Consider the following 25,444-nt stretch of genomic DNA (forward strand, 5'->3'; position numbering starts at 1 on the left):
ATTGCGCCTTGGACTTGGCCTCTGGGAAGCGTCTGGGTTTAAGGCCTGGATCTTCTCCCTTCAGCTTCAGACGTCCGACGGATGCCTTCAGTCTTGAGTTGGTCTGTTTGCAACTCTGGGAGATCTTCTTGTTGGGTTCAAGTCCACATTCTCTTTGGGCAGCGCTTGTCAGTGGAGGGGCCACCATCCTGGACCCTCTCCCTACACCTGCTCCTGGATCCTCTCCCTGCACCTGGGCCTGGGCCCTCTCTCCACACCTGCACTTGGGCCTGGCCCCTCTCCCTGCATCTGCCTTAGCCCCTCCTGTCTTTCTGCTCCACCTTCTGGGAGGTCTACGGGCTCATCTTCCAACCCTTCTGCTAAGTGGTTATATCGGCAGTCAGCTCTTTCTTGCTCTGTTTTTTTTTCCTTGTAGAATTCTCTGGTTTCATATATGCTGTCTTTTCCAAAATGGTTGTTTTGTGTCCTGCATTTCCCTGTGTTTCATTTTTGGTGGTGTGCTGTGCTGTCTCTTCCGTGGCTGCTGTCCTCAAGTGTTCAGTGGGGCCCCTGCCTGCCTATCCACAGAAACAAAAGAGGCACTGGGAGGCGACTGCTAACTTTGTGTAGGGGCAGGTGACATTTGGGGCAAGCAAGCCGGGGAGCAGTTGGAATGTGCAGGTCTCTGCTCACAGCAGCTTCAGTTCATCAAGAGGATGGGTCTCTGCCTCCCAGCAAGCCTGCCCATGCATTCTGTGCTTCCTCATGGGGACATGGGGACAGGAACAGGCACAGACTGTTTTCAGCTTCACCTTCTCCCCAAGCTTTTGGGTCCCAAGTGTCTCCAGGATTCAGTGGCGTTAAATTAGGTCCGTGCTCAGCCATTTCCCCCTCCAAATGCACTTCAGATGCCTATTCATCAGGAATTCATACACTTTTATTTCCTTTTCTATCATTTTAGTAGAGTCTCAGAAAAAAGGGAGCACCGATTTAGTTTTATATCCTTGACTCTGTACTGCCATGGTGACAGCATCCTGATGAGGCCCTAGTGCAAGTGCTTAGGGGCCAAAGTGTCCTATCGGTGTCCTTTCTCAGGGGGTAGGAATGGAGTGCACAAAGGAACTGGCACGCTTTCCCCCAGACCAGAGCTCCTTGCCTCGTCCCAGTCTCCTTCCCTATGACTTTTAAGGGAGATGGTGCCGCCTTCTAGGCAGGAGAAGGGTCTCGGTCCTTGTTGCTGCCTAGGAGGGGACAGAAGAAATGGGTCCCAGAAAGGTCATAGGACCCAGAGATCATGTCCACAGACCCATGCTCCCTTCTCTCCGAAGGCTCTGTCCCTGTCAGGGCCCCTCAGGGTCTCTCTGGGGTGGGGTTGGTGGCAGAGGAGAAGAGAAAGGGAGGAATCCTTAGGTACTTTCTGGAGACTAGGGCAGCGCTGCTCAGAGTGATTCCTTGGACTGCCCACGTTGGGATCAACGGGGGTGTGTCTTGAAATGCTGACCCATGAATCTCAGATGCTCGGTGCAGCCGAGGACTGCAGGTTTGGGGTTCTCTTAGGATGTGCTTTTGCTAATCCCTTCCCTCGTCTGCAGCACGCTGTTGTTCTGTTCCACTCATAAAGTCAAGATGGTGTTGCTTTTCTGATCTGCTCAGATGAAGATAATCCCAATCCCAAAACTTCCCAGGTGGTATGCATGGGAACTAGCAAGGGTGCCATGCAATGCGGCCCGTTAGACCAGTAAAGCATGCGCTGTCAAGGTGGCTAAGAATCCATGCATGGCTAGTCTTCTAAGAGACAGAATGGCTCCAATAGATGAAGGCAGAGGGAGCTATTCACATATTCTTAGGTAGAGACACCACCAACAAAAACCCAAAAGTCAATTTCAAGGAGGTGGTCATCACCCAAGTAAATGGGGAAGAGAATCACGGAGCTGGATCCAACCCAGATGCCGAGAGAAGATGCAGCCCACACGGGAAGATGTCAGTGTGAAGGTGTGCGGTATGAATGACAGCTCGCTCTCCTGTTACTTTGACCTGAACTGCACACTCCCTCACAGCCCTCCCCCAACCTTGGCTTATTGATCTACTTAATACCTTTTTTTAAATTGAGGAATAATGTATTTCAATGAGATGCATGATTGTAAGTGGACAATTTGACGAATTTTGACAAATATTGATGCCCACGTGACCAACACCTCACTCAAGATGCAGAGTATTTCCAGGAGGTTCCTGGGGGGGTATGTCTCTGTTTTGTCAACTCCCCGCCCCCAAACTCCGAGGCCACTGCTTTCCTGACTCTGTCGCCAGGATTTGTCAGGTCAGTGGGGTCAGATACCGTTCACACTGCCGCATGTGTGCACCAGGCACTTTGCTCCCTTTCTGTTGCTGAGCATAATCCGCTGGATGAACATAACCACCACATCTCTCCGCTCTCCTAGAGATGTGTGTTTTGGGACATGGTTTGGGGCTCTTCAGAAGACAGCTTTTGGGAACAGCCTGATTCTCGGGGGGACATCTTCTGTGGCTGTGAGTGGAAGAATGAACCCCCCGCGTGTTATGTAGATATGACGGTCCTTGTCCTCACCTTTTTCACTTGTGACTGAGACGAGAATAAAGGGGCCAATGCTCAAGAAGGTGAGTATGATGATGAGCTTGATGAAAGCACTACCTTCGTACTGAAAGCAGAAGCTGGTCAGGTAGATGAAGGGGATGCTGGCCCAGCTGTAGAGCATTAGCACCAAGATAACGGCCGGGATATTGTCCTTGTGTGTAAAGGCCTCTTCCTTGTAGTGCAGAAACACCACCTTGGGGAAGAGGGGAGAATTAGGAAAAGTTACTAAGACTTGATCCTGAGGACTAGAGGAAGGATACGATGGTCCCAACTTTAAAAGCTAAGATGTTAGCGGTACTGCACTGGTGTGGACTTGTCCGACTGCACAGACAGCTGGCTCTGCCCCTAGACGACAGCAGCACGAGGTCAGGGGCACAGTGATGGTTAAAAAACACAAGCAGAGCAGAGGGGGGATGTGACGCCTCCCGCACAGAGGGCAAGGGGACCCGCAAGCTGCGCAACGCAGTCACAATCCAATAGTTGTACCCTTCGGTGCTCTGGTGAGCTGTCTCTGGGCTACAAGCTACACACCCCGGACGCACTGCTTCTGACTAGCAGGTGGCAGCGGTCACGGGGATGCCGCAGATTGAAGACCCTAGAGCAGGCCCCTCTGCCCCTCACGATGTTTTGACCTTTTTCTGAGCATCAGCGACGGACAGAGTCACAACCCTGGGGGAGCGGCCAGCTCAGGGGCTCTTCACAGGGCCCCTAAAGGCAAGCCCCCCATGACGCGCAGGGGAGGGTCCCAGCACCACGCAGCCCTCACCAGCAGCAGCAGACTGGGGACGAGGGAGGTGATGAGGTCCCACAGCAGAGCGGAGAGCCAGAACGTTGCCACGTAGACACCGCTGGTGAGCTGGATGTGCTTGGCCCTCGTGGCTCTCTCTTTGACTGTTAGGATGGAAAAGGAGCTGGACAGGAAAGCTATTCCAAAAAGCAAGTGGATGACAAGATAGTGTCCTTTGGGGCCCCTGCGGCAGGACATGGAGAGAGAGGAAGCCATTTAAGTGGGACTCGCAGGAGCCACCTCTACAAGAACGGTTCGTCATGCTCCTCTTGGAGCAAAGAAGAAACAGGTGGCAAGAGACTCCACGGGGCGGGGAGGCTTTACTGGGGGGTGGCGGTGGCACGTACTGATACAAGATATCTTCCAGGGCCTCCACGGCTGACTGAGGTTGAGGGTGGTTGACGGCCGTGATTGAAGCCCGGGCCCCTGAGAGCAGCTTGAAGAGGACGTTGTCCACCAGCGCCAGTGCCACGGCGGGGGAGTGGTAGGCCTGGTTGTTGAACAGCGCCGTCACCGTCGTGTGGTTCCCCGAGTCCTCAAAGGAAGCGGCCACGATGTATCTGTTATGGAAGCTCTCGGGCTCCTCCTCTGCCCTTTTCAGGAGGAGGTCCTCCACCAAGGCTGCGGGACAGCAGAGCAAGCTGGAGCTCCCACCCGTCCCTCGTCCCCGGGCCTCTCCTCGCCCACCCACCCCCACCTGAGGGGGGCTCCCCCAGACATGGCTGCCACCCCGATCCCGGTGACCCCTGCGCCTGCAGGGCCGCCTCCTACCCGGGCGCCCCACTCTGGGGGCCTCTACAAAACCCTTTGGTCGACAGAAGCAGCGGCGGGGGCGAGGTCTAGGCATCTTTCCAGCTGTCTGTTCTCTGCCACCCCTGGGGCCTTTGTCTGTCCCAGGCGCCACCACCCTTGCCTGGGCTGTGTGGACGACACGCATGGTCACGGTGCCTCAGTGACCCTCACTGGCACTGGCACCTGAGCGCCCCATCACGATCCAAGCTCTGCTCTCATCCTCAGTTCTTGCCTCTCCTAAGGACCCCCTGTTCTTGTGCTTATAGATGCTGTCCTGTGGTTCAGGGCATGCTCCGCTTCTCTTCTACCGAGAGTCCAGTCCGTCCCTGCACACACCTCGGGCTCTCGACTGCAGCCACTCAGCTCCCCTCCAGGCTGAGCTATGACCCTGCGCTCCCACAGCACTCTCATCGTCCCCACTGTCACTTTGCACTGCAAATGTCCCCCTTTCTCCTCTGACCTCTAGGCGAGGGGCTCACTACGGGCCGGTAGTAACCCTGTTGGTCACTGTGCTCTCAGCACACAGCACCACAGAAATACACGACCCACCTGGAACTCCGGGATCTTTAGTGCGAGAAGGGACCTGCCATCACGGTGACCGTGGTAACCACGCGGCTGGCGGGACCCCACTGCAGGCCCAGCGTGCAGACCCTTGGCAGCACTCATAGAGGATGCAAGGATTATCCTGCTCCCCATTTTACCACACCACATTCTGCATTTGATCTCTTTATCTTAAAAAGTAGATACTTGGGGCAGCTGGGTGGCTCAGTCAGTTAAGCACCCGCCTCCGGTTCAGGTCATGATCCCAGGGTCTTGGGATGGAGCCCTGCATCTCCTTCTCCCTCTGCCTGCTGTTCCCTCTGCTTGTGTGCTCTCTGTCTCTGTCTCTGTCATATAAATGAGTACAATCTTTTAAAAAATACTTTAAAACTTCATTTTTAGTCAAAATAACACATGAAATATAAATTTTAAAACCAAATAATCATACAAGACTCACAGTGCCCTGTGAGTGAGTGAGGGGCAGTGCCCTGGCATGCCCCTCGCTGTCCACAGTGTCTGCTCAGCGGGGACAGCCACTCTCAAACTGTCCAGCTGGCATTTCTCCAATTGCTAAGTAGCACATTTACCTATTGGTGTCCTGTTATGGAAGCAAGGACTTTCTTCTCCCCTCCCCTATGCTACATCATAAAGTTGGTTAAATCAGTTCACAGCTGAACCAAGTGATATGTTTCCTTTTTTGTACAACCTCCCCCTGCCCCAGAGTTAATGTCCTTCCTTTTCTTCCTTTTTTTAGAGATTTATTTCTTTTTAGAGAGAGAGAGAGAGAACAGGAGTGTGCACGTGTGCCAGGGGAGAGGCAGAGGGAGAGGGAGAGAGAGAATCTCCAGCAGACTCCTTGCCCGAATCAGGCCTTGAGCTCACGACCCTGAGATCATGACCTGAGCTGAACTCAAGAGTCATATGATCAACCTACTGGGCCACCCAGGTGCCTCATGTCCTTTCTTTTCACGTTTGTGTAGCATTCTCTACCTCTGTCACCAAACTCATGCCATAGACATGTAAATCTCTTGGGACACGTCAAACACATCAGATAATCTATGGATTTTGTTTTGGGACCTGCCGCAGTCCCCAGAAAGACACAGCTTGGTTTCATTTCTAGGCATCCTCCCTTCCCTGTCATCTGGGGGGTTAAAGACATTTTTCTGACACTTCCAGTGGGCAGTTCATCTAACTTCAGGGAGCACCATGTGGCCCCAAAGGACGGGGTGTCCCCACGGGGAGCAGCGTGCCCACGGCTTGCCCTGCCCCGCTGAGCCTCAGACTTACTTGGAGTCTCCAGAGGGATCTGCTCCTCCGCCACGAGCATGTTTGTAAAATATTCCGAAAGCTGAGGATTCAGCCTGGAATTGGGGGAGATATAGAATGGGACGATGGTTTGACCGTATGTTTTTAGGGTCAATTCCAATGGGACATCATCCAGACGCGTTTCCAAGTTGAGGAAGGCAAGGCTGAAGACGGTGATCGCCAGAGGCACCAGGACCTGCACCGTTAGCATCATCATCCAGTTGCGCCAAGAGTACGTGATCTTTTTCAGAAGCATGGCATAGAACTGTTGGCAGATGAGGCTGAGCTGGAGCAGAAGAGGAGCACTCCATTAGTGTGGCCACGGAGAGGAGCTGCTGGCCGGCTGCACGGCCCCCGGCCCACACCCAGCTGCCCTCTCTCACAGGGGGGCTAACAGTTGGATTACGCTCAGAATTTGCCACGAGTTAAAATTCTTTCACCTAGTGACTCGACCAACAATGGCAGAAAAAGAAGTCATACATTGGAAAGATCTAGAAGAGTTGCCTACACAGATAGCAAACGTAAGTATGATACAACTTTTTTCCTATACCTACCAGGTTATCAGAGATCTTAAGTTGGTGAGGCTATGGGGAAAATACCACTGGGGGAGTTTTAATTTAGTACAATTTTTTTCAGAAAACACATTAGCTAGAGGAATCCGATTGAATTTAATGTTCATATAGTCTTTTAACTCAGAATTCCACTTGTGGTGACGTATCCTACAGGTGTGCCAGTGTAAGAACGCAGGACCCGGGCACGGATGGTAAATGTGAAGCGTGTGGTCCTGTGCACTGAAGACCAAGATACACAGGTGGGCCTGGGGTGGGAGACCCTGGGGGTCAGCACCATGGGCTCCCACTCTGCTTCTCGTCAGAGCCTGGGTAGGGAGGAGGCCGTGACTCGTCTACCCAAAGGCTTTGTGGGAAGAGGCAAGGTGGTCTGGTTTGACTCAGGCGCTCCTAAATTCCCGGCCCCAAATACCGACAAATCCCTGAAAGTCTCTACCGAGCAACCCTGAAATTTCCCACACTGGACATGGTGGAGGCCACAGTCACCGGAAGTATTCCTCAGGAGGCACTGCTTGCACCTTGTCGGAGGTGGTATCCTGAGAAATACTTCCTGGGAAGTCTACAGAAGCAAAGCTTGGCCGAGTGGAGCCCAGATGAACCTCTTACTGGAGGCTGGAGAGCAGCTTACTGGAGGTGGCTGGTGGAGATGACCCCGAGACCCTTTCCAGCTCAGGGGCCCCATGGATGACAGCTTCCTCTTTCTTATGCGATTCAACATAATGATATGATGGAACCAATCTCTTCCCTAACCCATGGAAACCAGTGTCACTATTTTACAGTCACACCTTGTGGATGCCCGAATCAAGACCACTTTGTAAGATGCACATCAATGTTCTTTTTTTTTTTCAACAATAAAAGAACATTATGGGTTACCCATATATTTCATAAGGATGTTTAAAAAAATCCTCAACTCCAGGTGATGTAATGTGTGATCTGTTTCACAGCAAAAGATGAAAAAGTAAGATTAAACATGCTTTTGTGGCCAGTAGGCTCAGTACTTTTATTCTTTCTTCTTGGTAAGAGGAAGGACTAAGACCTTTCCTGTAACCTCTACTGTGACCTTTTCTGATACTTCGCCCATTGGGTTAATCCTGGTCAGGAAACCCTAGCGTGTTGCCTTTGAACTAGAGCCGAGAATCTGGAATTGCTGAAACCTAGCAGGGCCTGCCTTTCTTTTATGCTAAAAATCTGCACATTTTTTCTCAGGCCTGTGAGAGGTTGACCTGCATTTCTTGAATAGCGTGATTCTAAGAATTGCACCAAAATCTGCCCTCTTGCTTGCATTTGAAATACTTGCTCACCCCCGTGTTCATGTGGATTGGCAGGCCAGACCGTAATGAGAAGATCCTGGAGTGAATGCGTTTAATCCTGCTGATAGGGATTCTCAGTTGGAACTGCATCGAGGAGGTCTTGAGGGCTTGGATATCTGTGCTGGTGTCTGACAACTTGTTCACCCTAAACCGAAGCCAAAACAAAGAGAAATGCAAATTTACAAATTCACAACTCACTTGGGTTTGTTTGGAGTTAAACAGTCTTCAACAGGCCCTGAGTAAATATTGAATTAACCGAATATTGAATTAACTAATGACCAAGGGCTTATCCAAAGAACTGAGGCGAAGTTAGCATGAATAGATTCATTTTCCTTGAAAGATGCCATATGCAAATTAAAACAGAAATGAAATATCACTTAATATCTATCTTATGAGCAAAATCATCCATTATAGCGTGCGGCACTGCTGACCCTCTAGGCCAGGGCTGGGTGAACTGCAGCCCGGGCCAAATCTAGCCAAGGCCTTGTTTTTCTGTTTGACTCTGAGCTCAGAATGGATTTTTGTAAATGGTTACTGGTTAGATGGTTATCTAATTACCTACATATTCTCCTTGATTATGCCCCTGAGTCTACATAACCTAGAATGCTTACTCTCTGGCCTTGGGAGAAAAAGTTGGCCAAACCCTGCTCTAGGTGAAAGGATGCTTTCATTGCTGGCAGCAGACTGTTAAGAAGGCAAGATATATATTTTTGTTCACAGTCTTTGGGTCAATTATTTTACTCCTGGGAATTTGCCACAACAAAATAGCCCAGTAAATGGTGGCTCATTTTCCGTCCAGTACAGTTGGGTAAAAGACCCTGTGCGTGTTCCCTACGGCTGTGGCACAGATTACTCCCAAATGTAGCAGCTTGAAACAACCGTAAGGGTTTATTCTCTGTGTATCAGGAATTCAGGAGCACCTGGCGGGTGGTGAGGCGCAGCAGGCCTGGCCAGAGCTGCAGTGGCCCGAAGGCAGGGCTGGGGCACGAGGTTCCACTTCCGAGATGGTGCCCTCACCTGGCCGGTGCTCAGCTAGCTCTCCCAGGGTAGTTGTGACGAGAATGTTGGTTTTAATTAACGGGGATGATCAAGGTAAAGGTGAGATAGCAAAGACGTGTGTCAGAGCGTCACACGTTCATCCCTGAGGTGAGCAACACTGTCGTTGAGTTGAATGATACTTTTTTTTTTTTTTTCTAAATACTTGAAGGAGGGTAGCCTGGGTGGCTCAGCGGTTTAGCGCCGCCTTCGGCCCAGGGCCTGATCCTGGAGACCCCAGATCGAGTCCCGTGTCAGTCTCCCTGCATGGAGCCTGCTTCTCCCTCTGCCTGTGTCTCTGCCTCTCTCTCTCTCTCTCTCTCTCTCTCTCTCTCTCTCTGTGTGTCTCTCATTAGTAAATAAGTAAAATCTTAAAAAAAATACTGGAAGGATATTGCCTCAAATTTTTGTGCTCTCCTTAATGAAATGACTCCAGATATAAGACACTTTTAAACTTAATTTGCATTATTTTTTAAAGGTTTATTTATTTATTCATGAGAGACACAGAGAGAGGCAGAGACACAGGCAGAGGGAGAAGCAGGCCCCACACAGGGAGCCTGACGTGGGACTCAATCCCAGCACTCCAGGATCACGTTCTGGGCCAAAGGCAGGTGCCAAACCACTAAGCCACCCAGGGATCCCCTACTTTGCATTATTAATGTTGTCTTCATCACTTACTCAATCTAGACATTCAACAAGACAATAAATTAAACCCCAGTGAAACCCCAGTGTTTACCAAGGTCTACGGTGTAAATACTCTCACCGTGGCTTTGATTGCAAATCATCATCACAACGCGTCCATCACACAGATAGAAGTAGATGTGAATAACCTCAGGAGCACAGATAGTAGAGTGTAGCCAGATCATGAGGAGATGAAGTCTTGGTATTACCGTTTGTGATATTGTGATTTATAATAAGAAATATATGCTTGGTATTCATTCTGGTCCTGGCACTGAGCTCCTAAAATGTTTACAATTTCCTAAGTGGAGGTGGCAGTTAAGGTGTGTTTTGTTGTACGAATGACTGTGGCTTTTGGAAAGCATCCACGGATCTGGATTGGGGCCACTGGCCAGGAGAACCATCCACGTGATGGCAAAGTTGGAACTTCCAGGCCCACCTCCCAACCTCCTGGGAGGGGACAAGGGGCTGGAGACTGAGTCCGGGCACCAGCGGCCAATGATTTAATCAATCAACCTTGTGTATGTAAAGAAGCCTCCGTAAAAACCCAAATGGGCAGGGTTTGGAGGGCTCCCACAGTTGGTGACCCCGTGGAAGTGTGGGGACAGTGGTGCCCTCAGAGATCATGGAAGGTTTGAACTCTTTCCCTGTGGACATGTCCACCTGGATCCTGGATTCCATCCTTTATAATAAACTGGTAAATGGAAACCAGGATTTCTCTGAGCTCTGTGAGCCATCCTAGCAAATGAATTGAAGGGGGAGTTGTGGGAACATCCAGTTTATGGCTGGTGGGTCAAAAGCACAGGTGACCACCTGGACTTGTGACCAGGGACTAGAGTTGGGAGGATGGGGGGGGCAGTCTTGCAACCCTGAGCCCTTAACCTCTGGGATCTGATGCTATTCTCTTAGATATGTAGTGTCAGCATGGAGTTACCAGCTTGGTGGTGTGGGAAAAACCACACTCTGGAATTGGTATCACAATTGTACCACTGTTTTTACTGTGATTTATTTATAAGCGTGTGCAATTTAAGTTTTATTAATTGCTGTGTTTAACTGGTTCGCACAATTCTTGATGACTTAATGATCGGCTCTCATGAGCCAATATGAGCCAGCTCCAGCATACCTCTGGCAGGAGCCCCAATTCCTCGTTGGCTGTTGGCAAAAAGCATTAGCTCCTGGCCGCATGGACTTCTCCCTAGGGCTGCCTGTGTGTCCTCACAAGACGGTAGCTGGCTTCTCCCAGACTGAGCCGAGAGAGAGAGAGAGAGAGAGAGAGAGAGAGAGAGAAAGGGAGTACGGGACTACAATACTTCTGTGACCTAGCCTTATTAGGCACCTGGCCGATTCTGCAAAATCTTGCTGCTTATACGGGTCAGCCCTATTTACGGTGAGAGGGTGAGGCAGGAGTGGGCACCAGGGGAGCCTCATCGGAGCTGCCCTGGCCTTGTTCCCACAGACCGTGTGCCCCGGAGGCCCTCCTCGCCTTTGCTGAGGCTCTGCTTCTCTCCACGGTTTCTCCCTGACTTTTCTAGGCTTTCTACTTGTACATCCTTTAGCTTTTCTACACCTTGCGGGATACTAGCGACAATTATCAGAATTTGTGGCACCTCTGGTCAGGACTTCATCAGGTACCTGAGGTGGATGTGTTGGGGAAGACAGCACATGGCACTTCACCACAATGTTTGCTTTGGCCCCGTGAAATGTCATGGCATAAGGTTGTATTTTGTTTTTTAAGATTTTATTTATTTATTTGAAAGAGAGTGCATGAGAGGGGACAGAGGCAGAGGGAGAAGCAGAGTCCCCACCTAGTGGAGAGCCCGATGCGGGGCTTGATCCCAGGACCCCAGGATCATGACCTGAGCCGGAGGCAGAGGCTTAACCCACAGAGCTACTCAGGTGCCCTCTAAGGTTATATTTTTAATTTTTCTTCCTCATTTGGTTTCTGCTAGTATAATTTGTTTTTTCTATTAGATAATGGTGTTGTTTATTAAGACTGAATTTCAGGAAGGGAGGGAGGGGAGTTTCCTACAGATGGAGGTTGGCGCACACTGCCCTCCTTCAGGCATCAAACGATAGACTTTTGCAGGGTGCAGACTACGAGCTCCCCCGAGAGCTTCTGCACCACGGTAGACGGCGTCTCACAGACCCCCCAAACCCACCTCCGAGTGCTCACACTCTGCCATCATCCGCCTCATTTTCTTCCCAGTTTTATCGAGATGTAGGCAACACATGCCATCAAGTAAGGTGCCCACCATCATGCCCCCAGAGATGCATACACTGTGGAGCGACCTCCACTGTGCATCCAGCTAACATCCACCACCTCCCAGAGTTAGAATAATTTTTGCTTGTGGTGAGAACTTTTAAGATTCACTCTCTTAGGGGACGCCTGGGTGGCTCAGTGGTTTAGCATCTGCCTTGGGCCCAGGGCACGATCCTGGGGTCCTGGGATCGAGTCCCACGTTGGGCTCCCTGCGTGGAGCCTGCTTCTCCCTCTGCCTGGGTCTCTGCCTCTCTTCCTCTCTGTGTCTCTCATGAATAAATAAATAAAATCTTAAAAAAAAAAGACTCACTCTCTTAACAACTGTCAGATACACAATACAGTACCGTTAATGACAGTTGCCGGTCCGCACGTGACATCTCCAGAACTTAACTCGTCTTGGAATTGGAAGTTTGTGCTTCACCTGCCCATCCCCCCCGCCGTGACCACAGGTCTGTTCTCTTTCCAGGGGTGTGTCTTTAGACTCCACAGGTAAGTGAGTCCACACCGTATTTGTTTTTCTTCTGTCTGACTTATTCACGGAGTGTAATGCCCTCATGTCTGTGTCACTGAGAATAATAGTATTTTCCTTCTTTCTAATGACTGAGTACTATTCTTTTATGGGGCTGGTGTGTGTGTACGCTCTGCAGAAGCTTTTTAATTTGATACAGTCCCACGTGTATTTTTGCTTTTGTTGCTTGTGTTAATCTCCTCCCCTTGATTGTGAGCTGGACCTAGTGACTAACTTCTTTTTTTTTTTTTTTTAAGTTCTAGCTTTTTAATTTAGATTTTATTTATTTATTTATCTATGTATTTATTTGAGAGAGAGAGAGAGCAGAGTGAGGGGCAGAGGGGGACAGAGAGGGATGAGCAGACTCCATGCCAAGTGTGAAGCCCAATGCAGGCTCAATCTCATGACCTCTAGATCATGACCTAAGCTGAAACCAGGAATTGGATGCCTAACGGAGTACAGATAATTTTTTTTAAAGACACTGAAGACCTAATTGCTATATACAAAAGACTGCCCCTAACAACTGAAGAATGCATGTTCTTTCAAGAACCTAGGAAATTTTATGAAAACAGAATATAAGCTGAGCCACAGACAAGCATTTTGAAGGAAGGAGGCTCGACAGAGACATACCAGAACCAGAGTGAAATCAGGCCAGAAATCAAGTCCATTAGCAAAACAGACAAGGCACAAGAAAACAAGAAAGCAGGTTTTTCAAAAATCTCCATGAATTTGGAAATTAAGAAACAGTTCTCAGTAAGCCACAGGTCAGAGCGGAAACCACAATGGAAAACTAAGCAAATTTCTCACTGAGTGGTAATGAAAATACTACATACTCAAAAACTGAAATTCAGGCAAGCAAAACTCAGAGGGAAATGTATGTCCCCATACATACACATACCTGTGTTACGCGGCTGTATGTATATGTACACGTATATCTGTGTGGCTGCAAACCGGCAGAGTAAAGTCGAAGGATGTAGAAGGAACCGCTGGCCGTGATAAAACGCTTCCCCTAACCAGGAGAGGACATCCCTCCTCTCTGCTTCTAGTCGGCATTATGCTACAGACCCTACTAGTGAGATGAGCCAGTTAAAGGCATAAAGACTGGAAAATTGGAAGTAAAACTGTCTTTACCTGACGGGAGGGTCATACAGAAAATACTAAGGAAGTCAACCCCAGACTGTCTGAACTAACGAGTTAAATAAAGTCTCTAGACATATAACATACAAAAATGATTTCTAGATCTGCAACAAGTGATTAGAAGCTAAATTTAGAAACCCATTTCCATAGCTTCAGAAAATATGAAGTACTTCGGAGTAAGTTTAGCCAAAGACAATGCAGAACGTCTGGAAACTGCAAAACATGGCTGATAAAAATGAGAAATGACCTCCCAAATAAACGAAGCTACGTGTGATACTTTTGGATTGGAAGGATGAATGTTTGAAAGATGTCCATTCTCCCTAAATTAATTTGTAGATTCAACTTAGTACCAGTCATAGTCCCTGCAGGTTAAAAAAAAATACTTTATAGTTTAGACAGTTTTAGGTTTACAGCAAAACTGAGCAGAAAACAGAGTTCCCATCTACTCATTCTACCCCTGCTTCGCTCACACACACCCCGTTCCCTCGTTTTCCCTATTGTTAACGGCTTGCAATTAGTGTGGTGGATCTGTTGTAACCAATGGAGGTCCTTTTTTCAAAATAGAATCTGATGAGTTTATATTTAAATTTACATGTTAACACAAACGACCCATAACGGCCAAAACAATCTTGAAAAAAATAGACCTGAAGGAACCATCTACTACCTAACTTCTAGACATCCCACAAAGCCACAGGAACCCCAATGGTGAGGGACTGGCATGGGACAGACAACTGTTCAGTGGAACAGAATAGGAAATGTAGAAATTGCCATACACATTCGATTGATTTTTGGTGAAGGTGTGAAAACAATTCAGTGTGGAAGGAAGTCTCTTCCCCCAAAAGGTTCCATCATGACTGGATACCCATGTGCAAGAAAATGAGCCTCAGGGACGCCTGGGTGGCTTAGCAGTTAAACATCTGCCTTCAGTTCAGGTTGTGATCCTGGGATCCAGGATCAAGTCCCACGTCGGGCTCCCCACAGGGAGCCTGCTTCTCCCCCTGCCTGTGTCTCTGCCTCTCTCTGTGTGTCTCTCACGAATAAATAAACAAAATCTTAAAAACAAAACAAAACAAAAACATAATGTGTTTGGCACCTGCATAAAAACACTAATGGGTGCTGTGAGGAGCTATGGGCAGGAGGACAGTCTCATCTGAGACGTGAGAGGAAGGGATGCAGAGACAAGTGTTTATGCGCATGAGTATAAGTGACCACTGGCATTCTCGAACAACAATAATACAGGTTTGTGAAGTTGAAAAAAGAGAGAATTAGGGATCCCTGGGTGGCGCAGCGGTTTGGCGCCTGCCTTTGGCCCAGGGCACGATCCTGGAGACCTGGGATCGAATCCCACGTCGGGCTCCCGGTGCATGGAGCCTGCTTCTCCCTCTGCCTGCTTCTCCCTCTGCCTCTCTCTCTCTCTCTGTGACTATCATAAATAAATAAAAAATTAAAAAAAATAAATTAAGCACTGTCCCTCTCCTCTGGAATATGAGTGCTCAGTGACACAGAAAAAAAAAAAAAAGAGAGAATTAAAATATACAATATAGGGGCGGGCGCCTGGGTGGCTCAGTTGGTCTAGCGTCTGCCTTCGGCTCAGGTCATGATCTCAGGGTCCTAGGATGGAGCCCCATGTCGGGCCCCCTGCTCACTGGGGAGCCTGCTTCTCCCTCTGCCTCTGCCCCTGCCCACTCATGCTTTCTCTGTCTCTTTTACTCTCCAGTAAATAAATAACATCTTTAAAAAATACAATGTATACAGGTTGGTGATGGTGAGGTGTGTGTGTGTCCCAGGGTCTCAGCATTGTCCAGGAGTGGAGTGAATATATTACTTCACTTGGCACTTTGATAAATTCCATACGTGTGTCTTAGTGTCTACTCTGACCACTAATGTGATACCGTAAGAACGTGTAATCTCCAACTAGCATGAGGGAGAAAAAAAAAATACAGAATGAGGAAAAATAACTGAAAAGGGGGAGAGAAAAAGCCATGTGGACTAGCAGAAAAAAATAAAATATGAGATTTAATGTGTCATTAATAACACTTGTAACAGCCTACATGTTCCAGGTACGGCCAGAGCAGCTGTCGCTGTCTGGGCTCGTGTCTGGGCTCGTGTGGCCTCCTGGGGGCCCCCTGAGCACCCCGACACGAGGAAGGCCTTCCTTGAGGGTGGCTCAAAGCTCGCTGGCTCGGTCAGGCAGCCGTGAGCCTGAGGCCGTGAGCCTTCCTGACCGTGAGAGCCACCCGTTACTCACGGTCGCCGACGGCATCCCAGGGGACACCGTGTCGCTTGGTTTGCTTTGTCGCCCCTGGAAAGGGCGGTGGATTCAGCGCTCTGCCCGGCAGTGTCCCTCTCACTGCGAGTCCTCGGCCGGGGGGCGGGGCGGGGGGAGGGCCGGTGAGGGTCGGACCCGAGCCCCGCACCCGGGTTGGACGCGGGACCCATGGGAGCCCCCTGGCCGCCAGACCCTGGGCTGTGTGGTGTCGGGCCCCCTTACCGGACGAACACCTCCTCCATGGTGGTGACCGCCGCCCCGAAGCTGGCGACCCCCAGCTCCACCTGCCGCCGCTCCAGCTCCGTGAAGAGACATGCGAACCTGCGAGGGAAGAGCAGTTGTCTCCCCGCAGGTGCAGGGGAGCCCCCCACGGGCGCTCCACGGGGAGATAGCCGGGCCGCATCAAGTGCTCAGCTTTGGGGCTCCCGAGGTCAGCACTCTGCACCGGGACAGCGGGGGGATGGATTTACTCCCAAACGTTTCTGGGGCAATGACTCTCGCATAGGCTTCGTGAACGATGCAGCTTTCTGCACGGTTTGTGCGGTGCTCCCTGAGAGCCCGGAGCCAATCAAGCCCTCCCGTGTGCACGTGCTGCTGTGGCCAGGCCCAGCCAGGGGGCAATGTGGGGGGTGGGGGCTCGGCGCGCCCTGCAGACACTGCAGTGCCGAGTGGACACCGAGAGGGGCGTGCACCCAGCAGCGCCCCTCTCCTCGCACCCCCCTCTGCACGCCTTCCATTGCCTTCTAGCAGCCGAGTGGAGCGACGCTGAGCGCAGCCCCGGGCGCACCCGCCACCTGCCACCTGCCACCTGCCACCCGGCCTCGGCCTCAGGGAGGAGCCCGCGCTGCATGGTGCTGGGTTGACGCCCACTACTGCTCCCCCGGGCTAGTTCTCGCATGCCTCCGGGTCTCTCCCCTCCCGAACTGGGGGGGTGTTGGGGCGTCGAGTGTTCGCAGGCTCGCTCAGCTGCAGTTGACGAAATCATGCCCGCGGGTGGCAGGGCGATGCCGTGCTGTCACCCACGGCGGGGCAGGCCTCTCCAGCACCCCACAGGGTGCTCTCCGCCCCCTCCAGGTGACTCGTCTCCTGCCCGCACACGACCAGTGTCGTGCCTCCTGCCACCGCCGTGCCCGGCTCCTGTCCTGTGCTGCCCGGGCCCGGCAGCAGAGCGCGTGGCCTCCCCTCGTGTCTAGCTCACCCAGCCACCGGGCGGGAGGCTCAGCAGGCCGCTGCCGTGCCGAGGTCCTCTCGTCGGGGTGGGGGGGTGTTCCACGAAGGAATACGCCGCAGTCAGGGTGTTGGTTCCTCTCTTGATCGACATTTGGACGCAGGTGATGGGTCTTGGGACCCGCAGGCTCTGCTCGGTTTCTTGCTTCCCCGAGGGCCCCGGCCCGTGGAGCCCCAGGCCCTGGAGGACTTGGCAGATGCTCCGGTCCAAGTCCCGGCTGTGCCCAGTCTTCCAGAAATCCCACCGCAGCCCCGACCTGGGTTTCAAGCCCTCCTGGGCCCCCACTTAAGTCCATTCGACCCGTTCCTATTTTGCTAATGACATTGTGTTTACGTTCATGTTCTGGTTGTTGGTATCACAGGCCCGCTGCCCCCCCCACCCCGCCCATGACTTGGGGGCTGCTTCCTTCTCTATTTCCCGAAAGATTGAGGTTATTTCCTCAGTGACTGATGGGGACTGGAATCCTCTTTGTGGTAACGTTTGTCATTGCAAATTCAATTTCATCAGTAGATGCGTGGTTATTCAGATTCTTCTCTTTCACTGTGTGTCAGTTGGAGTAGGTTGTGTTTTTCAAGAAATCAGCCTGTTTTATCTACATTCTAAACAGTTTAGCCCATTAAGTCTCCAATTTGTGGTTCTTTCTCATTATCCTAACTCTGTGCTGGGTGTGCATGCTGGTTTGCTCATTCCTCATGCTGTTCTTGTATTTCTTCTTTTTCTCCTTAATGGCTTAGGCGGGGGCTTAATCATTTTTATTGATATTGTAATAAATCATGTCTGGCTATTTTTTCCCCTCAATGTTTTTGTTTCTTATTCCACCATTTGTTCTCTTCATATTTATTATTTCTTTTCTTCTCTGTACTCTGCATTTAACATTCTCTCTGCTTTTTCTGCCTCCCTCAGCTGGAAACTCAGGCCACTGGCCTTGAGGCTTTCTTCTTTCCTAACATAAGTGTTTTGGGGCTATATTTTTCCCTTCGGGCACCGCTCTAGCAGCATCTGAACATTTTGGATCTGTTGTGTCTTCATCATTGTACAATTCTAAACTGTTTCTAATTTCTCTTTGACCCATAAGCTGTTCAGAAGTGTTCAGAAGTTGAGTTTCCAAATGTTTGTGGATTTTCTAGGTATCTTTCTGTAATCAAGTGCGAATTTATCCCTTCTGCTGCGTGTTGAGGAGCCTGACTCATGACGGAGAGCCATATATGAGACAAGGATGCCGGGAAGACAGCAGAGTGGAAAGGACCCAGCATCTGCCTCCCCACTGACACAGCATCTGAGCTTGCAGAATCTGCCTAATGTGCCTGGCCCGGAAAATTATAGTCAGAGCCGTTAGGCAAGAAAAAAGAAGTAAGAGGCATCCAGAGCGGAGAGGAAGAAGTGAAATTATGTGTTTGCAGATGACGTGATTTTATATGTAGAAAACTCTACAGATGCTACAATGAAGCTGTGAGAAGTAATATGTGAGTTCAGCAGAGTAGCAGGATAGAGAGCCAACACGCAGAAATCAGTTGCATTTCTAAATACAGTGAACAAATCTAAAAAGGAAATAACAAAAATAACCCCACTTACCATAGCGCCAAACAATAAAATACTTAGGGGTTAACCTAAGGAAGTGAAAGACTTGTAGAATGAAAGCTATAAAACATTGCTGAAGGGAAGTAAAGAAGACGTAAATACACTGAAACACATCCCATGTTCATGGACTAGGAGATGTGATGTTGTTCAAATGCCAATACCAGCCAGAGCATTCAACGGATTCAGTACAGTCCCTACCAAAAAAAGCAATGATTTTTTTTTTTTGCAGAAATAGAAAAACCCTTCCTAAAATTCATATGGAACCTCAAAGGACCCTTAATAACCAAAACAATCTTGCAAAAGAACAAAACTAGAGAATGATACTTCCTTGATTTCAAAACTTGCTACAGGGCAGCCCCGGTGGCTCAGCAGTTTAGCGCCACCTTCAGCCCAGGGCGTGATCCTGTAGACCCGGGATCAAGTCCCATGTCGGGCTCCCTGCATGGAGCCTGCTTCTCTCTCTGCCTCTCTCTCTCTGTGTCTCTTATGAATAAATAAACAAAATCTTGAAAATAAAACTTGTTATGAAGCTACAGTATCCAAACAAGGTGTTATTGGCATAAGGGCAGACACATAGACTGATGGAAGACAGCAGAGAGCCCAGAAATAAGCCCTCGCACATATGGTCAAATGATTTTCAACAAAGGTGCCAAGAATTTGATGAGGGAAGGACAATCTTTTCAACCGATGTGGAAACAGGACATCCACGTGTGAAAGCATGACATTGGACCCTATGTAACACTATATACAAAAATGAACTCAAAATAGATCAAGGACCTAAATGTAAGACCTAAAATAATACAACTCTCAGAAGAAAATATGGCACAGAAGCTCCACAACATGGGATCTGGCAATGATTTCTTGGACGTGAAATCAAGGGCACAGTAACAAAAGAAAAAATAAATGGGTTGGACTTCATTCAACTTAGAAATTTTGTGCATCAGGAATTTACTATCATCAGAGTAAAAAGACAACCCACTAAATGGGAGAAAATATTTGCAGATCCTGTTATCTGATGAAGGACTAATATCCAGAATATATAGAGAAGTTCTACAGCTCCAGAACAATAGAAAACAGCTTGATTCAAAAATGGGCAAAAGGGGATCCCTGGGTGGCGCAGCAGTTTGGCGCCTGCCTTTGGCCCAGGGTGTGATCCTGGAAACCCGGGATCGAATCCCACGTCGGGCTCCCGGTGCATGGAGCCTGCTTCTCCCTCTGCCTGTGTCTCTGCCTCTCTCTCTATCTCTCTGTGACTATCATAAATAAATAAAAATTTAAAAAAATTTTTAAAAAATGGGCAAAGGACGTGAGGGGTGCCTGGCTGGCTCAGTCAGAGGAGCATGCACCTCTTGATCTCAGGGTTATGAGTTGAAGCCCCACGTTGAGGATAGAGATTACTTAATAAATAAAAGTTTGGTTTTTTTTAATGGGCGATAGTAGACATTGCTCCAAAGAAGACATACAAATGGAATAAGCACATGAAGAGATGCTTAACATCACTCATCATTGGGGAGATGCAAAACAAAGTTACCTCATGCCCATTAGGTTGGTGAGTAATTTAAAAAAAAAACACAGAAAACAACAGGTATTGATGAGCTATGGATAAATTGGAATTCTTATATACTGTGGGAGGGAATGTAAAATGGTACAGCCCCTGTGGAAGACAGCATGGCAGTTCCTCAAAATTTTAAAAATAAAATTACCATATGGCCCAGCACTTTTCCTTCTGAGTAAATATATCCCAAAGAATCAAAAGCAGAGTCTTGAAGGGATACTTGCACACCCGTGTTTGTGGCAGCATTATTCAGCATTATCCACCACAGCTAAAATGTGGCAGCAACCCAAGTGTCCATTAACAGATGAATGGATAAACACAATGTGGGGTGTGTGTGCACACGTGTGTGTGTTATAGACTAGTATTCAGCCTTAAAAAGGAAGGAAATCCTGCAATATGCCACAGCACTGAACCTTGAGGACATTGTACTAAGTGGTCTAAGTGAATCACAAAAGTACAGATACTGCATGATGGCAGCAGAGGGCAGCCCGTATCACGGAGCTAGAAAGTATAAGGGTGGGTGCCAGGGGCTGGGGGAGGGCAGTGGGGACTCAGTGCACTCCTGGAAGTGACCCAGTAGAGAGAGATTCTGATGGTGTGGATGAGTAGGGTGAGTCCAGAAGGCAAGGTTTTGAGAAGACAAGATGGAAGGATCTGGAGCTGGTGCAGAAGGGCAAGCCTCCACCAGGAAGAGAGGCGCGTCGTTGGCTATAAAGATGGAAGGAAGGAAGACACGTGTGACGAGAGTGAAGGGGACTTCTTGTTTGGTGGCTCCCATCTTCCTCACGAAGTTGAGCTAAGACTCCTCCCTGAGAACCACATGAGGGAGAGGAGGTGGTAGCGAGTGGTGGGAACCACTCTGAAGTCTGGAATAATTGAGGAAAATCAGGCCAGATGTTCGTCTTGGCTCAGCCACCCAATAAGGGCGTCTGTAAAGTCACATTTAAGAATTTGACTTTGGGACACCTGGGTGGCTCAGCAGTTGAGCATCTGCCTTTGGCCCAGGGTGTGATCCTGGGTCCTGGGACTGAGTGCTGCATCGGCCTCCCCGCAGGAGCCTGCTTCTCCCTCTGCCTGTGTCTCTGCCTCTTTCTCTGTGTCTCTCGTGAATAAATAAAATCTTTTTATAAAAAAAGAATTTGACTTTAACTTGAAGGCTGCTGGGGGCCATTGAGGGGTTTAAAGGAAGGAGGGGACATGATAAGAGCCCCGTTACTTTCGAGTGCTGCTCTGGCTAGAGTGTGCTGTCTTTCCAGGAGATAGCAGAGGCCTGGGGGTCCAGACCCTGGCAGAGTAGAGAGGCCTTGCTGATGAGAGGGGCAGCGGAGCCAGCTGTGAGCGTGCACACGGGGACTCCCGTCCTCTGGGGTCCGCACCTGTGGATGTTCTTTTTAGGAAGAATAAATGTTAATTCTTCTCCAGTGCTGGACTGCAAAACCGCATTTGGTATGTGCTGATAAATCAGATGAGAAATCTTTTCTGTGCTACAATGAGGTTTCTTCACCAAAGTCATATAATATCCAGCACCTGAAACAACATTTCAAAGACCGTGAAACCTTCTTTGGGGGCAGAGGGTGGGCTGAGTTAGCCAGCAAGCGCAACAAGCCGGGAGGGGATGGATGCCTGGCCAGGGTGCTAGCTGGGCGTGGAGGTGGGGGTCAGGGAGGGCCCCCAAGGTTTGTGGACTGATGGGATCGGGGCACCTCTAAGGTTTGGGCCAAGCTTGTAGAAGAAGGGAGCTGTCTGTGCTGGGGGCAGTGGGTGCGGTGGCAGAGAGCAGGGTCCGGGGGGGTACCGGGCTGCCCAGGGTTTGGACAAGTCCCAGAGAGCCTGTCAGCGTCCACACAGGCATGGAATAAACTCCAGGTACACGCATGTGGAGTTCAGGAAGGGGTCCAGGCTGGAGAGACACTCATTTTCCAGCACAGGAACCCAGATGAGGACACCTGGTTCGTGGGCAGAGATGGAGTGAGGCGGTGGAGGTGCATCCACGCCCCAAGCAGCAGAGACACAGGAGGGCCCGGGGTCCCGGAGACCAGGGGCAGCACTTGTGGAAACAGCCCACACCTGCGCGAGTGCTCCACACTGGCTCGCTCCTTGAGTGTCCGTTTTATAGGTCGGAAGGGAAGGCAAAGGATAAAGCTCCCAGCCGCACGGATGAAGAGGCCAAAACCAGCAGAGGGGACTCAGACTCGGATCTCCTGACCCCAGGTCTCAGATCTTTCCCTGCCTCCTCCTGTCCTAGCCCCTCCGCTGGCCTCAGCATCCCCCCGGGGAAGCCAGCAGCCCCCCCGCCCAGGACAGGGCCTGTCCCCGCTGCCCACCTGCCCCGCTCACCATATTTCTGCTTGAGGAACAGCGAGGACCCGCAGCATTGCAGCTCCCCCTTGGCCATGATGGCCACGCGGTCCCCCAGCAGGTCGGCTTCATCCATGAAGTGCGTGGTCAGCAGCACGGTGCGGTCGCTCTTGTGCTGCTGCAGGAGGTCCCAGATGGCCCTCCTGGAGATGGCGTCCATGCCCGAGGTGGGCTCGTCCAGCATCAGCACCTGGGGGCGGAGGAGCGGCCCAGCCCGGGCTGGCTACGCGGGAGGCTCTGGTTCTGTGCACATGTGGTCACGCTGCGGGTGTCTGGGGGTCTCCAGCCTGCCCCTGCCCGTGGGGGGCAGCCACCCCGGGTGCCCAGCCCTGGCCCGGGCCTCCTGCCCACCTACCTTGGAGCCTGCTATGAGGGCGATGCCGATGGAGAGCTTGCGCTTCGTGCCCTCGCTCAGGAACTTGCTCAGGGCGTCCCGCTTGTCCTCCAGCGCCAGGACGTGCAGCATCCGCTGGACTTCTTCAGGGCACTTGTGGCGGGACAAGCCCTTCAGCTGCAACAATGGGGGTGGGGAAGTCAGGAGAGGGTCCCGGTGGGGGCGGGGGCGGGGGATGGGCTGCCAGGAGCCTGGCCTTGGTGCCGGCTCCTCCATCAGTGTGCCTGCCTGGTGCCCGGACTCCCTCCCGCCTCCCGGTGGGGGCCCCTGTCCGGCGAGCATTGTGCCAGGATATACATAAACTGGGCACAAGACTCTCACTACTTTTTGGGAAGGGGATGGACAAGAGGCGTTTGCATCTTGAACCACATGAGTATATGTCATATTAATACTAAGTATAGCATATTAAAGGGTCACGCATCACGACCGAGTGGGGTTACCCTGGGGGCCCGGGGCAGCTTCCACCCAGGGAAAACTCTGCATAAGTGTGGCATGATGAAGGGTGTGGCTGACCTCTGCCCCCAGTTCCTAGAAGGGCCTCTAAATCCGTGGGATGATGGGGGTGTCCTTGTTATTTGTGTCATACCCTCAGCCACACCTGAGCGGACATAACGGGTTGACTCAAGACCTGCTAGGGGTGAGGTGTGCAGAGGCTGCAGATGGAGTTCAGCCATGTCGTCCATCATTTGACCATTAGGGCCTATGTGATGAAACCCCAAGAAAACCTGGACACTGGGACACCTGGGAGGCTCAGCGATTTAGCACCTGCCTTAGGCCCAGGGTATGACCCTGGGGTCCTGGGATTGAGTCCCACATCAGGCTCCCTGCAAGGAGCCTGCTTCTCCTCCTTTTTTTTTTTTTTAATATTTATTGATTTATGATAGAGAGAGAGAGAGAGAGAGAGAAGCAGAGACACAGGAGGAGGAAGAAGCAGGCTCCATGCCAGGAGCCCGACGTGGGACTCGATCCCGGGACTCCAAGATCACGCCCTGGGCCAAAGGCAGGTGCCAAACCACTGAGCCACCCAGGTGTCCCCTCCTGCTTTTCCTTCTGCCTGTGTCTCTGCCTCTCTCTATGTCTCTCATGAATAAATAAATAAAATCTTAAAAAAAAAAAAAAAGAAAGAAAACCTGGGCACTTGCAGGTTAAGTGAGCGCCCCAGTATGCAGTCCTGTGCCAGTGGGGGCATGCATCCGGAGGACATGGGAGTTTCCTATTTGGGACTGTCCCAGACCTCACCCTGCTCATCTCTCGTTTGGGCTAGTCCTGATTTGCATCCTTCATAATCAAAGTGTGACCCTTGCCCTCTCCCCCTGCCTGAATGTTTAGGGAATAGTGTCCAGAAAAAGTCTCAAGACCTTGTGAGGTTGGGTCAGGGAGCTGCAGGCTGTCTTACTGTCATCCCCAAGAACAGACGCAGAGGAGACCCAGTGTGCCGTCCCCAGACTCACCCGAGCATAGAAGTAAAGATGCTCCGCTACTGTGAAGTTATCGAACAAGATATTGTGCTGGGGGCACCAGCCCATGCTCTTCCGGATCTGAGCCACATCGCAGGAAATATCATACCCGTTGATATATACCCATCCGCTGGAAGGAGCAAGGACACCTGGGAGCAAGCGGGAGGCACAGTCTAGGGTCATCGTCAGCCAGAGCACGTGGCGCTTCCAAGGCTCGACGACATCCTCCATGTGTTCGCAAGCACGTCACGGTCAGTGACATCCAAGGAGGGTGAGCCCTGTGACGGTGAACGAGGACGTGCAGGGGCGGGAGAGACAGGACGTGAGCCTCCTGCCTCTGAGGGGTGCCGGCCTGCCTCGGTGGGTACAACACACACAGGCACGTGTCAGGCAAAGACACGGTGATAAGCGATACAAGGGCAATGTGGTTTGGGGGGACAGTATCTGGGGCATCTAACCATTCTGAACTGAGACCCAGGACTGATGCGGCTCTGATTCCCAGTAAGCCCCGGGGAATGCGGGGTGCCCGTGGGGAGGTGTGGGCCTTCACAGCCGGGCCGTCAGGGCACTCTCACCCTTTATTCCATCTCCTTAGTTTAACTCTATTTGCAACAAAATTAAAAGAAGAAAGTGTAGCGAAGCACACAAAGGACGCAGGTCCCAGCCTGGACCCCCGACCCCTGTTCAGCATAGCATCGTGGATTCCTTCATGCACACGCTGACTCAAAGGTTAAAGTTTTTAGCAAAAACGGGAAAATACAGATTCCAGGGTTTTTTTGTTTTTTTGTTTTTTTAGTGTATGTGCTGCTGAAGAAGTAAGCACTAAATTCTGTTTTTTTAACTGGCATCCCCCCCCCAAAAAAGGAAAAATTGAGGCCATTTCTTCACATCCACAAAACTGATCTGGGTGGTGCAGCGGTTTGGCGCCTGCCTTTGGCCCAGGGCGCGATCCTGGAGACCCGGGATCGAATCCCACGTCGGGCTCCCAGTGCATGGAGCCTGCTTCTCCCTCTGCCTGTGTCTCTGCCTCTCTCTCTCTCTCTCTCTCTGTGTGACTATCATAAATAAATAAAAATTTAAAAAAATTTTAATTT

At 50.6% G+C, this 25,444-nt stretch overlaps 1 protein-coding gene across 1 annotated transcript in view; it reads right to left on the reverse strand.

Moving 5' to 3' along the window:
- Nucleotides 1–25,444, reverse strand: part of LOC112909126 (ATP-binding cassette sub-family A member 17-like) — a 64,496-nt gene that overhangs the window by 15,042 nt on the left and 24,010 nt on the right. The window contains exons 12-21 of the mRNA XM_072751301.1: nt 24,345–24,499; nt 22,855–23,010; nt 22,479–22,689; nt 21,518–21,668; nt 16,003–16,101; nt 7,885–8,038; nt 5,997–6,300; nt 3,725–3,998; nt 3,357–3,561; nt 2,564–2,783 (exon numbers count right to left, since the gene is read on the reverse strand). Of these exons, the coding sequence (XP_072607402.1) occupies nt 2,564–2,783; nt 3,357–3,561; nt 3,725–3,998; nt 5,997–6,300; nt 7,885–8,038; nt 16,003–16,101; nt 21,518–21,668; nt 22,479–22,689; nt 22,855–23,010; nt 24,345–24,499 (1,929 nt within the window). The remainder of the gene's footprint in view (nt 1–2,563; nt 2,784–3,356; nt 3,562–3,724; nt 3,999–5,996; nt 6,301–7,884; nt 8,039–16,002; nt 16,102–21,517; nt 21,669–22,478; nt 22,690–22,854; nt 23,011–24,344; nt 24,500–25,444) is intronic.

Source organism: Vulpes vulpes, chromosome 3 (genome assembly GCF_048418805.1).
Source record: "Vulpes vulpes isolate BD-2025 chromosome 3, VulVul3, whole genome shotgun sequence".
In the NCBI taxonomy this organism is placed as follows: domain Eukaryota; kingdom Metazoa; phylum Chordata; class Mammalia; order Carnivora; family Canidae; genus Vulpes; species Vulpes vulpes.